Source organism: Labeo rohita, chromosome 6 (genome assembly GCF_022985175.1).
Source record: "Labeo rohita strain BAU-BD-2019 chromosome 6, IGBB_LRoh.1.0, whole genome shotgun sequence".
Taxonomy (NCBI): Eukaryota; Metazoa; Chordata; class Actinopteri; order Cypriniformes; family Cyprinidae; genus Labeo; species Labeo rohita.
Window position 1 is genome coordinate 16,736,055 of NC_066874.1, and position 17,221 is coordinate 16,753,275.

At 35.0% G+C, this 17,221-nt stretch overlaps 1 protein-coding gene and 1 long non-coding RNA gene across 2 annotated transcripts; one reads left to right on the forward strand and one right to left on the reverse strand.

Moving 5' to 3' along the window:
- Nucleotides 1-2,245: 2,245 nt before the first annotated feature.
- boka (BCL2 family apoptosis regulator BOK a) lies at nucleotides 2,246-16,493 on the forward strand. Its single transcript, XM_051111673.1, has 5 exons — nucleotides 2,246-2,424; nucleotides 2,556-2,889; nucleotides 4,389-4,517; nucleotides 8,323-8,486; nucleotides 14,520-16,493. The coding sequence occupies exons 2-5, from the start codon at nucleotides 2,667-2,669 to the stop codon at nucleotides 14,643-14,645; spliced, it is 642 nt and encodes a 213-aa protein (XP_050967630.1). The 5' UTR covers nucleotides 2,246-2,424; nucleotides 2,556-2,666; the 3' UTR covers nucleotides 14,646-16,493.
- On the reverse strand, nucleotides 10,492-11,727 carry LOC127166420 (uncharacterized). Its single transcript, XR_007827904.1, has 2 exons — nucleotides 10,914-11,727; nucleotides 10,492-10,842 (listed from the first exon to the last, which is right to left on the reverse strand). It is a non-coding gene; the product is annotated as an uncharacterized LOC127166420 (long non-coding RNA).
- Nucleotides 16,494-17,221: the final 728 nt, after the last annotated feature.

Here is a 17,221-nt window from a genome sequence, read left to right on the forward strand (position 1 = left end):
TTTTCCATGATTCTGAGTCAGTTTTTTTCCTGTTAATTTATTTTTAGTCTACAATCCTTTGATGATGTCATTTCCAAATCACAATCAGTTATGGATGTTCTGGTTTGAGATGTCAAACTGACAGCTGCGTTATTGTAAATATAGTGTAATAAGGAAATAACTGTTGGTACCAAAGAAATGTTTTGTGGTTATTGCGTAGCTTCCTTTTTTTACTGTAGGGAGCAGTATTGTACAAAAATATTGTCCAAGGCCAAGATACATTCATTTAGTTTCATTTATTTCATGGTTCAAAGTAATTGCTGATTTGTAAAATTACAAGGCTTTATTTGTATCTGTGATGACCAGTTATCCTATCTGTATTTTGATTATAAAAAGCCAGATATGAAGAAGGAACATGCCCGATTCGAAGTGATGGACATGCAGAGACATGCAGAGGTTCTGCAGAATACTTAAGCATTATTCCTCAGAGGTGTGGTGTTTACAATTTACTAAAGATTATTAGTTTCTACAGTGTCTCATTATTCACTGGAAATGAACGAAATGTAAACTGCATCAGCAGGCATCCATCTGTTTGTATTCAGTTGTGTTTTCACAAGATAAACTGTCACAAGTTATTTTTAATATGCTTTAATCAGATAGAATATTACAGTTTTTAAATTGGGATATAGAGGAAGCCTCAAATGTGGGCAGAAAAAAGGAACTGTATCATTGTGTGCCACTAAGATAAACTTCAACTTTCAATTCATTATGTTCCCGTGTTAAACAGAACAGCCTGCTTGATCTTGTTCTACTTTGTTCTTTTCTGTTCCTGTTTTTGAGGAAGTTTACCGTATTCACTGCTTTTATATATATATATATATATATATATATATATATATATATATATATATATAGAATTGTACTCCACCGAATCAGTTATTTAACAACTGAAACTTGCTATGTAGCATATACCTGCTTACAAGGAATTACTAGACATGTCAAAACAAATCTTGGCTTAAATGTGTGTGCATATTTCTTTGGGAAAGCCGTTTTTTCAGCTGTGTGGGTGGCTCTAATGAATTCTAACTGACACGCTTAGAGCAAAAACAGTCAGGACTTGTAAAACAACTTTATCAAAGATGGTGGGAGGACCTGTAACATGGCCCTTTTTGTTCAAGTACTACACACATTAAAATAACTTTTACAAACATTTATATTTTATACACAAAACTGTTCTTGTTACAAGATAATATAGTGAGTTTGTGGCTGACAAAAAGCACATCTGACTAAAAAAAATAAGCAAAAGCAACTGTCCATTATTTTGTATTAAAATTTGGTTGCTATTTTGTGTGCTATCAGGGATATTAGTCCCTCGCCAGATAGCACACATACGTCTGTAAGATGTCTGTTCAAGATCACTTGATCTGGAAAGCATCTGCTGTGTACAAACAAATGACAGATGTCTGTAAGATGTCAGTTTTGCATACATTCTAAATCATAAACATCTTAAAGACATCTATTCGACATCTGCTAGGAAACGTCCAATAGACGTATTGCAGATGAGCAAATACGTCTTGCAGATGTAAATGCAGACATCAAATAGACGTCTCCATGATGTACGTGTGCTATCAGGGTCAGTTGTCTTCAGTGCGAAAAAATGGATCTCAAAATCATAGTCATTGTTAGAAAGGGTTCAAATATACAAGATGCTGGAAAACCAAAGAATGTGTGGGACCTGAAGGATTTTTCTGAACAGCAATAGATAGATAGATACGCTAATAGCGCATGTATCTCGGAGACGTCTACTTTACGTCTGCATTTACATTTGCAAGATGTAGTTTGCTCATCTGCAATAAGTCTGTTGGACATTTTCTATCAGATGTCAAATAGACGTCTATTAGATGTCTTTAAGATGTTTATGATTTAGAATGCAAAACTGACATCTTACAGACATCTGCCAGATGTTTGTACACAGCAGATGTTTTCCAAATCAAGAGATCTTTAACAGACATCTTGCAGACGTACGTGTGCTATCTGGGTAGATAGATAAATAGACACTATTTTTATAGGTATTTTTTTATTTTACTTTGCATTGTGTTAGATACAGATATAGATATGTGTTTAAATATGAAAAAAAAAAAAGAAATGGTGACCTCATGATAGATAGATAGACAGATAGCACTAGCTCTTCTAGAAGGGCGGATTATCAAAGACATAACAGAGCTTCTTATCTCCGCCTTAACGGAGAGATTTTCCATAGAAGGACACTTAATGTGTGCAGCCCATCCAAACAGACCGAAGACAGCACTGCCTCCTGACAGCAGTTCAATCTTACCCTCGCAGACTGCACCTCACAAATTTGTAGGAAGAACAACTCGCTGTCATTAAAAATGTCGACATTCGAGATTTTTGGAGGATTTAAATGACTCACGAGAAACAGCAAAGGTAATTGATTATTGATTCTCTGTTGTGTTGATCGGTTTATCCGGTTAATTCCTACAGAAGGTAAGGAGCTAGTCTTTTTATTGCTAAATAATTTATAATATTGAACACGCGAGTTTTACTTCTTTATGCAGATCGTTTAAGACGCCATCAGACTTTGGAAACAGAAGAGGGTGGAGGAGAAGCACTTCCATACACGGCGATAAAGGTGGAGGTTGTCAGCTGATCGTAATTGATCTCCACTCATGAAGGGCATGGAGATGTTGCGCCGCTCCTCAGTGTTTGCGGCTGAAGTCATGGAGGTGTTTGATCGCTCTCCCACGGATAAGGAGCTCGTGTCTCAGGCTAAAGTCTTGTGTAGGGATTACATTCACTCCAGACTCCATCGGGCTGGAATAGGGTGGTCGAAACCAGACCACGGATCCGGAGGAACATTAGCTGAGGTGTCTTCAGTTCTTCTGTGGTTGGGTAAGACAACTGACGCTTCATATGTGTGCATTCATGATTACGGGGAGTGCCAAGATGTTACAAGAACTGTTGTGAAATGTAATAGACCATTATCTTCCAGAAGAGCTAGATCATATATACTAAGGCACTGTATATATTTATCCTTTGTTTGAATTGTGAGTTGATGTATGAACTGTTGTATGGAAGACTGTGCTAAAACTGCACAGAACTTCCTGTCAATTTTCTTTCTTTCAAGAGCTGTTTGTTTAGTTCATACCAAAACAAATGAAAAGGGATATTCATGAATGTTCTGTGAACTTTCAGAATTGAAAATAAACACGTGTTTCTCAGCTTCCTCAAAGCCAAACCATACGATTGCATAATATTTTACAACACACTTACAAGGTTCGTCTGTGTCTCACCCACTGAAAAGTACTTTGCCTTTTGTACCACGTTGAACTATTTTCCACATTCCTTTCTTTCTTCCTGTCATGCCATTGGACTTTTCATGAGATTGGATGTAATGGCTAAAGATAATGTTTGATCTTGCATCATCTGTTGATCAGAGACACTACACGTTGCCTAAACATATGCCACATGACTGTCATCCGAGTGATTCTCATCTGTCATTTCTGTAAAAACCCGTTTTTCTACTAAAAGGAAAAGCACAAGAATTTTAATTTGAGACAACTTTGTAACTGGGGGGAGCTGCTTTTTATGGACAAAGCATGCAAACATGCAGATCATTATCACAAGAATGATTGAGGGTTTCCCACCCACATTTAACCAGGTTAACCCTGTATTGTCCTGAAAGCCCTGTACTCCTTGCAGACACACCTCACTCAGCTGAATCACTGACATAAAGACGAATAATTCAGGTCGTTGAGAGAGCTAAAAACATAGCTGAAGACCTATTTAAAGGAATAGTTCACCCAAAAATGAACATTCAGGGAAATTCGTTCACCCTCAGGCCATCCAGGATGTAGATTAGTTTGTTTTTTCATTGTAACAGATTTGAAGAACTGTAGAATATTACATTACATGTTAAAAGGTCATTAAAGATGAATTTGTTTCTTAAAAACAAGCATCTTTTTGCTTCAAAAGATGTTAATTGATGGACTGGAGTGGTTTGGATTACTTGTGGTTATTGTGATGTTTTTATCAGCTCTTTGAGCTATCATTCTGATGGCACCCATTCACTGCAGAGAATCCATTGGTTAGCAAGTGATGTAATTTTCAGCAATTGTTTTTTTTATTTTGGGCATGCTATTCCTTTAACAGACAATTTCATCATCAGGGGATTGCAATATAACAGCAGAATGAAAGTTTACATAATGACAATATCCAAACAATGTAATTAATAGCAGGTTTTAAAGTTTGATTACCGTCATTTTGCTTTGTCATTGTGTCAAGCTTCTTTGAGTTGGTAGTTGGTGGTATTTTTTAATAAGGCTCTGGACATGAGAAAACCCGTTTGAGCCGAGGGAAAATAAAAACACATTTATCTCTCTGTCTCCTAGGTGACGAGCTGGAGTACCTGCGACCCAATGTGTACCGCAACGTAGCAAGACAGCTCAACATCACAATTGCCTCCGAGAGTATAGTCTCTGATGCCTTTTTGGCCGTTGCTGCAGAAATCTTCTCTACAGGTCGGTCAATGCCTTGTCTGTAGGTGCATCTGGTTCTAGAAATGTTGTTCATCCTGGCAGTTGAGCATTAGCAAGTACAGTAAAACTGAGGATAATTTATTCTGGTGAAACAACAAAACCTTGTTTATTTATTCTAAATAAGTATTATATTGCAGAATGTACATTTACGATTCCTTAAAGGCATAGTTCACCCAAAAATGAACGTTCTGTCATTGCGTGTGTGAGCACAAAAGAAGATATGTTGGTTACCAAACAGTACTGGTCGCCACTGACTTCCATGGAATGGAGAAGAAACTCTGAAGCATTTCCTAAAACATCTTCTTTTATGTTTCACAGAACAGAAGTTATACAGGTTTGGAATAACATGAGCATAAGTGAATGATTTTTTGGCTGAGCTATGCCTTTAAGTGGCTTATACACTCCTTTAAGAGAGAATAAAACAGAATCCATTCTGACATTTTATATATACACAAAAAACGGTGCTGCACTCGACCAGAGAACTCCCAGAGCACCATAAAAAGTTTGTGTTTGGGCATCATGGAAGTTCTCATTCCCTTTGCTGCATACTGTATATCGCTTATATTTAGTGCAAGCCCTTGGGATTCAGTTTAGTTCATACTGTATGACTTCAACCCTTTGACCTCACAGATTTAGAGTTTAGTAAATCGTGGTCTTAAGACGTGCTGTAACATGTTCACCTCATGTGAATACTTTCTTTGTTTTTTTAAGTATTAAAGCATAATTGCTCATGTCAGTCAAAGCAGAACATCAAAGATTCCTCACTGGACACAAAGTACTGCACCTGGTGACACCCTTGCTCCTCCTGTCTGTACACATACCTGTCCTGAAGCAGTGCAGCTGAATTGGTCACTGGTGTTCACTTAATTTATTTTATTTATTAGGGCTGAGCACCAATGGTGTGAGGACTCTCTTGGAATTGCTCAGTTTCTTCTTCAAAATGAATCGCATTTTTGAGGGCCTAAACATGCTCAAAAACTCTTGCAAAACTTTGCACACATGCCAAAAGTGATGAAAATCTAATATGGGTTTCAGAATTAGGTGTGGAAAAATGGCTTGATAACGCCACCTATAAAATTTCAACGAAGTGCCCCTTGAGCTATGTTTCACATACATGTTTGAAATTCGGTAGACACATGTAACACACCAATAGCTACAAAAAAAGTCCCTCAGTACGAAGTCCGAAACCCAACAGGAAGTCTGTTATTTTGAATTTTCTCAGCAAGTTTTGTGCCATTTTTGCCATTTTCATGCGTTGTATTTAAACGAACTCCTTCTAGAGATTTAAACAGATCAACACCAAATGTGGTTGGTGCAATCTAAAGCCTTTTGTGACGTTAAATTGCGAAGATCTTGAGTTTTTACTGAAGGGCTTGTCTGTGGGGGCCTGTCAAACTTTGATGTTTTGCCATTATAAAGAATTTGTTATAATTCAGGCATACAATGTTTGATTGCTCGAAATTCACATTTGATAAGACTCCTGTCGTGAATGCATGCCCATGACCATATTCAGTTATGGCCATAGCGCCACCTGCTGGCAACAGGAAGTGGCATGCTTTACGCTCTAACAAACTCCTTCTAGAACAGAAGTTGTTGTAACTCAGCCATACAAAGTCCGATCTGCCCCAAACTTCACTCGTTCGATAATAGTCCTGGCCTGAACACATCCAAAGGCAATATTCCGTTATAATCATAGTGCCACCCGCTGGCAACATCTATATGTCAATATTCAGTTATAGTCATAGCATCACCGACTGGCAGCAGGAAATTTGACACATATTCCTCCTATATTTACCAATTTAAATGCATATTGTTCACCGTTTCCTAAAGCCACTGGGTGGCGGTGAGTCCGGGTGCGTGGGCCCTGTTATATAGTTTTTGTACATTAGTTAACTACTTTAGTTAACATGAACAAAGAATGAACAATACTTCTATAGTATTTATTAAACATAATGTTAAATTCAGCCTTTACTAATGCATTAAAAAATCAAATGCTGTTTGTTAATATTAGTTAATGCACTGAATTAACAATGAACCACTGTATTTTTAATTAACTAACATTAGCAAAGATTAATAAACACAGTAATGAATGTATTGTTCACTGTTTGCTCATGTTAGTTAATCTATTAACTAACATGAACTAATGGAACCTTACTGTAAAGTGTTACAGAATATTTTAATGAAATATTATGCATAAAAAGATGTTATGCATAGCATTTTGAAAAGAAATAAAAAAAGATTTATTGTTTAAAAATAATCTATTTTTACTTTGTGGATTAAGAATTCATTCTGCAAAAATGGTGTTTTGCTGATGCATTGGTATATTAAAATCAAAACGTAAAAATAAAACGGACCAATAACTGATTCTGTCAAGAGGAAGCATTTAGGTCCTTGAAGTAGGCCTACATTTAGTCTTAACCAGAAAAAAAAATCCATTGGGAAAATGCTGACTTTGAAGCGTGGGAGTAGATCTTTCAACTGTTGGGTCTTATTAATTTGACTGATTTGATTTATGTATGTATGTAAATGTCATTTCAGTAGTTTTCTTAAATAGGGTCACAGGTTAGTGTGGTGATTGTTAGACTCTTCAACACTTGCAAAATTTTGTAGATTTCATAGTTTCAGTGTGCTTTCTATATAACGTTAAATCTAAAAATCACAGCTGAGATGCAAGATTCCAACTGCCTGCAGGAAAGTCCAGACTTTTTTTTTTTGGCAATGACAGTGCTTCCACATAGACAGATGGTTGTATTATTGTACAAAAGGAAGGTAATAAACCAGTGTTTGAATGTCATGTTCATCTGTATTTATATAATACATCTTAATTTGATTTGAAACAGTTTGATGTAAACTGTAAAATATTCCCTCTGAATTGTCTAACATGATGTTACAATCTTACAAGAGACAGAGGGAGGGAATGTTTCTGTTTATCTTGAACTTCAAACCAGGTTTTATCTCTCATATGCCTCACTGTGGTTTCCTTTGGCCTTTGTGTTTCCTGTCTTTGCTAGTCTCAGATTAGGTTCCTGGGCTGATATGTTTATGTCTGGCCATTTGATGTTCCCATATGTAGCTTTGCAGCTTTATTACGTTTTGTTTAATTCCAGGCTGAATAGTTTAAACCTTCAAGCTGTGAGTCTGTTTTTCACATTAGCTCTAATAAATCAAGACGCCCACTTGTTTAATGAAACATATTAGTACAGAGAGCCTTTTCATCAAAATCAGACCCATGACCCTAATGCATTTATGACGGGGGAAAGCAAAGCATTTGTGTCTTTTCAACTACTGCTGATGTCATTATGCACTTAAATGCAACTGAACATGTTACACCCACATTGAAGGCATCTTGATATACTGTATATTGAGGTTATAGTCACAAGTCAAACATGAATTTATTCTGCTGTATTTATTCTGGCTGACACACCAGCTGACGGCTTGCTTGGCAGTTATATAACTGATAATATTCTGTAAGAAATAAGGGTGAGGGATTGTCAGGTATTTCGATTACTTATCTGGTTATGATTTTTATACACACTTTAACAAGTACACACACATCCTGTACATAAGTGATTTGACTATGCTTTAATATGCAGTTCCTGGCTCTGCTACCTATTACATGGGACACTTCAGCTCTTCAGCCAAACAGTTTAAATCGGTTAAAACAGGCAACACGAGATTTACCAGTACATGATCTTGCAATGTAGCATTTTAAATGTGTTATGAAAAAAAAAAACAAGGACAGTTTTTCAGTTGGATTATATCTGTGTCTATCTTTGTCACTTCACAGGTGTAACATGGGGGAAGATTGTGTCTCTGTATGCCGTGGCCGGAGCTCTAGCTGTAGACTGTGTTCGGCACGGGCATCCAGCGATGGTGCACACCATTGTCGACTGCATGGGCGAGTTTGTCCGCAAGAGCCTTGTGTCGTGGTTAAAGAGGAGAGGAGGCTGGGTAAGCAATAAATCTATTTATTTAGTACAATTAAATTTCCTCATAATTTGCTCACCCCATGTCATTTAAGATGTTTAAGTCTTTCTTTCTTCAGTCGAAAAGAATGGAGATATGGAGAATATGGAGAAAAATCCTGGAATGTTTTCCTCAAAATTTCTTTCGACTGAAGAAAAAAAAAAATTATATTAGAATGATTTCTGAAGGATCTTATGACACTGGAGTTGACATCTTTGAGATTTTTTTTTCTCTCCATAAAGTAAAAATGAGGGGTCGCTAGGGCTGGGCGATAAATCGGTAACGATAATTATCGCACCATATAAAATTTCCTCGATAAACGGTAATGAGAGTTCGATATAATGTTTATGCGGCAAAGACAAAACAAAACAGCGCTAGTCAAGGCGCGCCACTCGGACCGTTTATCTTACCCTAAATCCATCCTAAATTCTGTGATAGTAGTAATTTTCAATACTATTTAGGGCGGATAGTGTGCATAGTATGCACATTGGGATGCAGGGGTAGTGATGGGAGGTTCGGATCATTTTACTGACTCGGACCTTTGAGTATCATTCAGCAAAATGAACGAATCTTTTTTCGAGTCATTTCGTTCATTTTAGCAAAACATAATTAAAATGTTACGTGTTACTTCTCTAACACATCTACTGCTTACACAAACGTTGATCACACTACAAACAAGACAAAACTATAATGCTATAAGAAACAGAAAAGAATAATTCATTGTCTACCTGGGTCTTTAGTCTATGATTCGCTCACCTCACCTCTTATCTGACGAGGTTTGAGTCGTTCGTTCATCACATGACAGCCCCATAAGCTTATCCAATGCAGTCTGAGCCAGAAAGAGAATTGATTAGTTCATCTCTCGAGTCTTCGGGTTCAAGCATGGGTTCGTAAGATGAACGAACGACTCGAAAAACCCGAAGATTCGAAACAGGTGAACTAATTCCAGTACAGAATCGAATAGATTGTTGCGCACGCGCAAATCATTTAATAGTTACCATAGATTTACTTTAGTAGCACCAACTGCACAGTGATATTGTGTCAGAAATGTGGGTATATTTGTGTCGAATTTTATTGTATTATTAATGTAGACAAGTATTATATGTATTGAAGGAGAAGGAATGTAATTACAGTATTTTTTGTTATTAAGCTATAGCGTTTATGCATTTTTACTAAATGTATTTGGACTACTGTGTTTCATACAAATAACTAGGAACCATATTACATTTTTACCATGGTATTGAGGTGCTATATTTGTGGTTTTAACTGTTATTGTCTGTTATAGAATAACTAATTTTCACCATATAAAAATGAGGTTGCTACCACTTTTACAGATATTACTCATTTTGATAATAAACATAAATCTGCATCTGCAACTCAAGCTACTATCAAATGTGTTTGTCTAAGATGTCTAAAATTATTATCAGGTAACACAAACCTGTTTCTTGATTTGACACAATATTACTCATTAAAACATGCAACTAAGAAATAATATTTTTCTATTAAGATATTTATTTTAAGGAAAAATGACTGGAAAAAGTGTGAAGAATTCAAAAAGCATGAAGTGTTTGTCATGTTCTGACCATAAAGAATATTTTAAAGCCACATTTACACCTGGTACAACGTTCACATTGTAGCAAAAATCTGCCTTTAAACTTAAAAGAAATAAAAATTTATTGTGACAATTACTGATATTGACTGATATGAAAAAATCTATATCGTGATCATTTTTTGGCCATATCGCCCAGCCCTAGTGGTCGTCAAAACTGGTTCCCATCATTCTTCAAAATACCTTCTTTTGTGTTCAGCTGCAGACAGATTGTCATGCAGGTGTGGAACAACATGAGTCTGACTAAATGATGACAGAATCTTCATGTCTGGGTGACACTCATTTTAGTTTCAGTGAAAGTACCATTGTGCTGTGTGTTTATAAAACTGAGCTGAGGCCCAGAAAGAACACAGACTTCTGCCTTTCCATCTTTGTCCAGTATTTAGACAGAACGTGCAGTGTTCATCCAGTTTACGGGCAGGAATCTGATCAATCTCTTAGAAAGACGGCATAGTTCAGCGATCCTGTTGAATGAGGAGCTGTGCTGGTATGTGTGGCTGTTTTGGCAGGGCATGTCTGTGGTGTCTGTGCTCATTATACTGTCTCTGTTGAGACAGATTCAATATGGCACTGTGCCAGAGTCATCACAATCTGCCTGCACTTACAGTAGGCCCATATGCAACTCCTACAGGCCTAACAACGTACCTCAAATGTTTTAAAGGGATAGTTCACCCAAAAATGAATTTAGTTTTATTAACTACTCGCTCTCATGTCGTTCCAACCCTGTAAGACCTTCGTTCATCTTCGATACACAAATGTAATATTTTAGATCAAATCCAAGAGCTTTCTGACCCTCCATAGACAGAAAGGGTCCTACCTAGGTCAAGGCACAGAAAAAGTAAAGAATTACTTTTTTACTTTTTTTTTGAGGGAAAACATTTCAGAATGTTCTCTATATAGTGGACTTCTATGGTGCCCATGAGTTTGAACTTCCAAAATGCAGTTTAAATGCAGGTTCAAAGGGCTCTAAAGAAAGAAGGGTTTTATATATATATAAGTTATTTTCTAAAAAAATGTACAATTTATATACTTTTTAACCTCAAGTGCTCGTCTTGTCTAGCTCTGCAATGTGCATGACCCACCTCTGGGCCAATACAGATAGGGTATGTCGAAAAACCCCCATCTCATTTCCTTCTCCAAATTCAAAATCATCACTGTTTTACCTTTTTTTTGTAAAGGGCGTTTGACCTTCTTTGCACGTTCACTTTGTAAACACTGGGTCGGTACTTCTGCAGCGATGTAGGGCGATTTTTAGAGTTGGAGGAGAAAATGAGTTGGGAGTTTTTCAACATACCCGAACTGTATTAAAAAATTTTTTTTTAGAAAATAACTGATCGTTTTGCTAGATAAGATCCTTCTTTCTTGGCAGGGATCATGTAGAGTCCTTTGAAGCTGCATTGAAACTGCATTTTGGTTCAAACTCAAATTCAAACTCAAGTTCAAACTCACGGGCACCATATGAGTCCATTACATGGAGAGAAATCCTTATGTTTTCCTCAAAAAACATAATTTCTTTACGACTGAAGAAATCTTGAATGACAAAGCAGTGAGTAAATTCTTGTTCTGGAAGTGAACTTCTTTAAAGTGGTCAATTTTTAAAAATCATAATTATTTTAAACTGGTAAAGTTTTGATAATGTGAGTAATAACATGTTAAAAAATTAGTTATATGAGAAATATTTTCTTTGGAGTCTCTCAGATTTCATCTAGGACAAGATTGATGTTGATGTTCTGTTATAACAATTATTTAAAAGTGAGATCATTAATTGGGTAAGTGAAAGTCGTAATGGTTGCTTCAGGTGAAATCATTCTCAACATTTTACAAGGTGTTTTCCTCTTGGGAGTGTCCTGATTTTGCAACTGTTTTTTTATTACAAAACGGGCGCACCCACAGCCTGAACTCAACCTAAAAACATCATCAGGTGCACTAAACGAAAGTCTGTATAGTATAAAGCAGAGAGGGTATTTATAGATAGTATTTTCCATGTTAGTGATGCAAGTATGTGGGTAGTCGTGTCTACGTGCCATTCTGCGTGTTTTACTCTGTGGGATTGCCCTGCGGGAGCTAAATGAAGGGCCTGTTCACACACGCAGATACACAAAAACACCACCGAGTATGTTGTTGTTGTTTTTTGTTAATTAGAATTCCTAATTAAGGGATGTCCCCATCTATTAGTGCCTTCATTATCTCCCTGTCTCTTGATTTGAATTTCTCTTTTACGTCTTAAATTACAGCCAGGCTTTTAAAATGATCTGTGATGTCATTGTGCAGTCAGTAGGGCCCTGTGATTGCGCAATGGAATCGGACGGAATCCAGTCAATAAACTGGAATTTACTGTAGGCTGTAATGCTGAGTGTCATGGAATTTGCCAAATCGTGGACGAATCAAAAGTAGGTCAATACATGTAAATCAAACCGCGATATGGACTAGCGGCTGTGGATATTAAGCCACAAAATACTATTTAAATGTGAATCCTGCATGTGCTGCTCGTCTCTCTGTGAATGAATGGTGCAGACGCATGGTTTTGTTTACTACACGTTTACATGACGGTCGCATGATACTCGCAATGTTGTCAGCCTCTTTGGCCTCATGATTTCTAGACTGTTCTGAGTCGCTTTATGAGCATTTTACTGTTTCTTGTGAGGAAAAACTATAGTCATATCATATACAAACAGAAACTTAATACTCTTCACAGCAACTCGTCAAAATAAAAGTGCGGTTAACTTGAAGAAACTGCTGACAGAGAAATATGTGATGCTGGACCACAAAACCACTCAAAAGGGTCAGGGTTTTTTTTTTTTTTTTTTTTTTTTTTAATTGAGATTTATACATCGTCTGAATAAATAAGCTTTCCATTTTGTTAGGACAGGACAATATTTGAGTGAGATACAACTATTTGAAAATCTGGAATCTGAGGGTGCAAAATAATCAAAATAGTAAGAAAATCGTAGCAATGCATATTACTAATCAAAAATTAAGTTTTGATATTTACGGTAGGAAACTTACAAAATATCTTCTTGGAACATGATCTTTACATAATATCCTAATGATTTTTGGCATAAAGTAAAAATTGATCATTTTGACCCATACAGTGTATTTTTGGCTATTGCTACATATACACTTGTGCTACTTATGACTGTTTTTGTGGTTCAGGGTCACATATTAGTTAATGTAATTATAGCATTACTAAAAATAAAATTATTATTACAACATTATTTTTAAGGCATATTTACCAGAAAAATTATTCACCAGAATTTATTTACCAGAAAAATGTAAATATATATATAATACATTAGTCAGTTTAATCAAATGTATTATTTAGAGATCATTTTGATTATTAAAATTTAATGAAACTATTAAAATGGTATCCAGAGAATTAATGTATTTCATAGGACCTTAAATTTGCAATTTTTGTTACACAATTTAACAGCAATTTATTAAAAGTTTATGTTTAGCTATCTCAATTAAATAGGCATGCTTTTTGATTAAAAACATTTAATTGAACTATTAAGTCTACAAAAATTAAAACCTGATTCCAAAATAATAATAATAATAATAATAATAATAATAATAATAATAAAAAAAAAAAAAGACCATCTTTTTTTAATTGAAACTTCAACAAAGATGAAATAAATGATCAAAAGTGACATTATAGACATAGTCGCAAAAAAATATTTCAAATAAATTTTTCTTTTGAACTTTTTGTTTATCAAAAATTCTAAAAAGTATCATTGTTTCCACAAAAATATTAAGCAGCACAACGACTTTCAACATTGATAATTAATAAATGATATGATAATAAGAAATGTTTCTTGAGCACCAAATCAGCATATAGGCATAATAGTAACTTCTGAATGATTGTGTAACACCGTCAACAAGATTAACGGCTGCTGAAAAATAAGCTTTTCCATCACAGAAATAAATTACATTTTAAATTACATTTAAATTAAAGACAGTTTTTTTAAATTGTAAAAATATTTCATAATATTTCTGTTTTTACTGTATTTTTGATTAAAAAAAAAAATTGGAGCATTGGTGAGGATATTATCTCTTTTGTGTAGGTAAATTTGCTTCTTAAAAACGTAAAAACTGAACTTTTATACTTTTGAATTTGTATTAAGCTAATTTGGAACTTTTATAACGTTTGTCCAACCTGGTAACGCTACATGCTGAAATATAACATGTATAGACCACTGAATGTTGGCTTTGGCCTAAAAGGCACATACTTGAGTGCGAACTGCAGTTTCTTTTCCTTCTGTTATTGCCAGACGAACTCAGAAAAAAAAAAATGAAAAAGAAATTTAAAGCCCAAACTCTGTATCTAAATGTTGCATTTTTAACAGTTCTTTATTTCAGCACTATTGAGTATGTTTATGTGGTATTTAAATATTTTCTCTGTTCTCCTACAGGCGGACATCACAAAGTGTGTGGTCAATACAGACCCCAGTTTCCGTTCTCATTGGCTGGTGGCAGCTGCCTGTGCCTGCGGTCACTACCTCAAGGCTGTGGTCTTCTACCTGCTGAGAGAGAAATAAAGAGCGGCACAAACAAGTGACGGACAGCTGGACTTTTCCAAAACTGGCAGAAGGGGTTTCTAGTCACTGCTTAAGCCTTTCACTGCTCTCGATGTGTTTACACTTGCACAAAGTTTGCACTTTTCCTTCAAAGGATATTCTTGCGCTTCAAGATGAACCGTTATCTTTAGGGCTTTGTTATGTGTTTAACCTGGCCTCTTGCACTCTAGGCATTCCTTGCTGTTACCAGTTTTATTAAACCTAATGTCGATATGCAAAATACCATGGCCGGCGGGAAACAGCCGAGAGGAAGCTATCGTGACCTTTGTATTTGCGTGTGAATTACAATGTTCATTGTCTTGTCTTATCAGAAAGTTTCTCTGATGATTATTACATTTTTCAGGGTCTCGAGTGAAATTAATAATCTCAAAATGCAGGTTATTAAAAACCAAGCTTTGAAAATCCACAATGCAGTGCAAAAAATGACCAGGAGTTCAAGAGAGAATAGATCTGCGTGAAATGGAGATCAATATCAGGATTACATTCTTGTATTTCCCAAGGAAAAACTCCAAACTACTTTATGTAAATACAACTGTGGGAGCGTGAAAACACGAATAATGAAAAATGGATGTAACATTTCAGTTTATGCCACACTTCAAGTTTGAATCTGTCAATTAGTATTTCATAGTGTTGTCACTCTCTTCTTTGTAATTTATTTTTTTCATCTAATATTTTCCCCATATCTTTTATTTGTTGATGCCACCTTGAACAATTGTAAGATATCATGGAGCCATCGCTATACTTATAACTTGGGGTCTTTATAATTGTTTGTTTCATTATTGTGTTTTCTTGTACAGTTCAGTTTATAAAAAGTAATTCTGTGGTAAAACTACACATTGTTGTGTATGCTACACTGAATGTATGCAAAATAAAAATATACTTTTTTCAACAATGTATTTACTTTGCTTTTCATAGGGTTGGGAAAACCATTAACATCATAAAGCTTTCATGCTGATTATTCTACACAACATTAGTGTAATTGGTGGAAAGCGAGTGGGTGGATGCAGTTTAGATCAGATAACATAGTTTAGTGATATTGTTACTATGGTGATCACTCTCAACATGTGGTTTCATTTACCCAGATCCAGACAAAGAAACTTGGACTTTGAGAATACAGAAATGACTGGCTTATTGAGGATAAACAAACCATATTAATGGAAGTGAGTGTGTTTTACACATACTACAATAGATATTGGTAGAAATGAACGAATATGATAGTCTGTGTTCATTAAGAGAAATGTTAGAGCAAGTATTTCGGAATATGATCTAGCATATTTTGTCTGAAATGACTGAGTAACTGTCAACTTAAATATCTCTGTATAATTCGACTTTCTTCGTAATTATTACCAATTTGCGACAAGTCACTGACACCTAGTGGTTTTAAATGGAACTACATGTGCCTATTGATTTAGTTATCTCATAAAACAAAAAACAAAGGCTATGGTGTTGTGGTGAGGATAAATACAATAAAGCCATGAATCACTTCATATTGTTCTTTTATAAGAATATCTACTACGTGATATGTTTTCATTAGACGTCGAGTTTGTATATATATTTAATCCCCTTTGTTCTTGATATTTTGTATATTTTTTGTTTATAATTTATGTCAATGTTTATCATTGTTATCTGCTACTGTCTGTCTGTGTGTATATATTGTAAGACTATTGTTATTGTTAGTTATTGTAAAAATGTAAGATTAATGAGATCAAAGTCATAATATTTTGAAAAAAAGGCAAATTTACGAGAATAAAGTCAACATTATGAGAATAAAGTCAAAATATTTTGAGAATAAAGTTGAAATACATTTCAGTGTTTTTAAAGACGTCTCTTCTGTTTATCAAGCCTGTATTTATTTGATCCAAGGTATAGCAAAACAGTAAAATTTTGAAATATTTTACTATTTAAAATAACTTTCTATTTGAACATATTTGAAAATGTAATTTATTCCTGTGATTTTAAAGCTGAATTTTTAGCATCTTTACTCCAGTCACATGATCCTTCAGAAATCATTCTAAAATTCTGATGTGCTGCTCAAAAACATGTATTATTATTATTATTATTATTTATTTATTTATTTATTATGCTGAAAACAGGTTTCTTTGATGAAGAGAAAGTTCAGAAGAACAGCATTTATTTGAAATGGAAAAATTTTGCAATATTAGAAATGTCTTTATCATCACTTTTGATCAATTTAAAACATCCTTGCTAAATAAAACTATATAATTTCTATAATTTCATTATATATATGTGTGTACCTGTTTTTGCTAGTAAAACCTGAAATTCTTGACATTGTGTTAAAAAATTATTAAAAATAGTAAATGGTGTTTATCTGAAAATGTAACGATGCAAACATGTTTTCTGTAAGGGGTAGGTTTAGGGTTAGGGGATAGACAATATCGTTTTGTCAGTATAAAAACTGTAGAAGTCTATGGAAAGTCCCCACAATTCACAGAAACAAACGTGTGTGTGTGTGTGTGTGTGTGTGTGTGTGTCTTTTGAATGGTATAGTGTTTTATTTCAGGTAGATGCTGATCTTT

Excerpts from the sequence above, each read along its gene's own strand:
- boka (XM_051111673.1), top strand. The coding sequence starts at position 2,667 with ATGAAGGGCATGGAGATGTTGCGCCGCTCCTCAGTGTTTGCGGCTGAA. Across the intron at positions 2,890-4,388 it reads TTCAGTTCTTCTGTGGTTGG|GTGACGAGCTGGAGTACCTG; the intron begins GTAAGACAACTG and ends TCTGTCTCCTAG. Across the intron at positions 4,518-8,322 it reads TGCAGAAATCTTCTCTACAG|GTGTAACATGGGGGAAGATT; the intron begins GTCGGTCAATGC and ends GTCACTTCACAG.